Source organism: Buceros rhinoceros, unplaced genomic scaffold (assembly GCF_000710305.1).
Source record: "Buceros rhinoceros silvestris isolate BGI_N320 unplaced genomic scaffold, ASM71030v1 scaffold15560, whole genome shotgun sequence".
NCBI classification, from domain to species: Eukaryota; Metazoa; Chordata; class Aves; order Bucerotiformes; family Bucerotidae; genus Buceros; species Buceros rhinoceros.
The window spans coordinates 1-328 of record NW_010389184.1 but is presented as its reverse complement, the minus strand read 5'-3'; the positions used below and the strand labels follow the sequence as shown (position 1 = coordinate 328).

Here is a 328-nt window from a genome sequence, read left to right as displayed (position 1 = left end):
TCTCATCGCCCCTTCTTTGGCCCCTTCATCTTTTTCCCCCCTCTTGCAACCTTTCTCTTTCTCTCCCTCAACACACCCCACCACCACCACCACCACCACCACCACCACCACCACCACCACCACCACCCCGCTCCCGTCTTCCAGCCTGGAGGTGACCTGCCCCCACAAAAACATCGCTAACCCCCTCGGCACATTAACACACAGCATCATCATCATCAGCATTATCAGCATCAGCATCACCCCACTAGTACCACCATTATGAGAAGCGGAGAGAGAGAAGAATGTTACTCGACCTTTCGTCCCCTGCATGTTGCCTGTCAGAGTCGGG

At 55.2% G+C, this 328-nt stretch overlaps 1 protein-coding gene across 1 annotated transcript in view; it reads right to left on the bottom strand.

The window, feature by feature from the left end:
- Window positions 1–325, bottom strand: part of ZC3H6 (zinc finger CCCH-type containing 6) — a gene marked incomplete at both ends in the record, with an annotated part of 18467 nt that extends 18142 nt beyond the window's left edge. The window contains one exon of the mRNA XM_010133385.1: window positions 294–325. Within this exon, the coding sequence (XP_010131687.1) occupies window positions 294–325 (32 nt within the window). The remainder of the gene's footprint in view (window positions 1–293) is intronic.
- Between the last annotated feature and the right edge of the window lie 3 nt (window positions 326–328).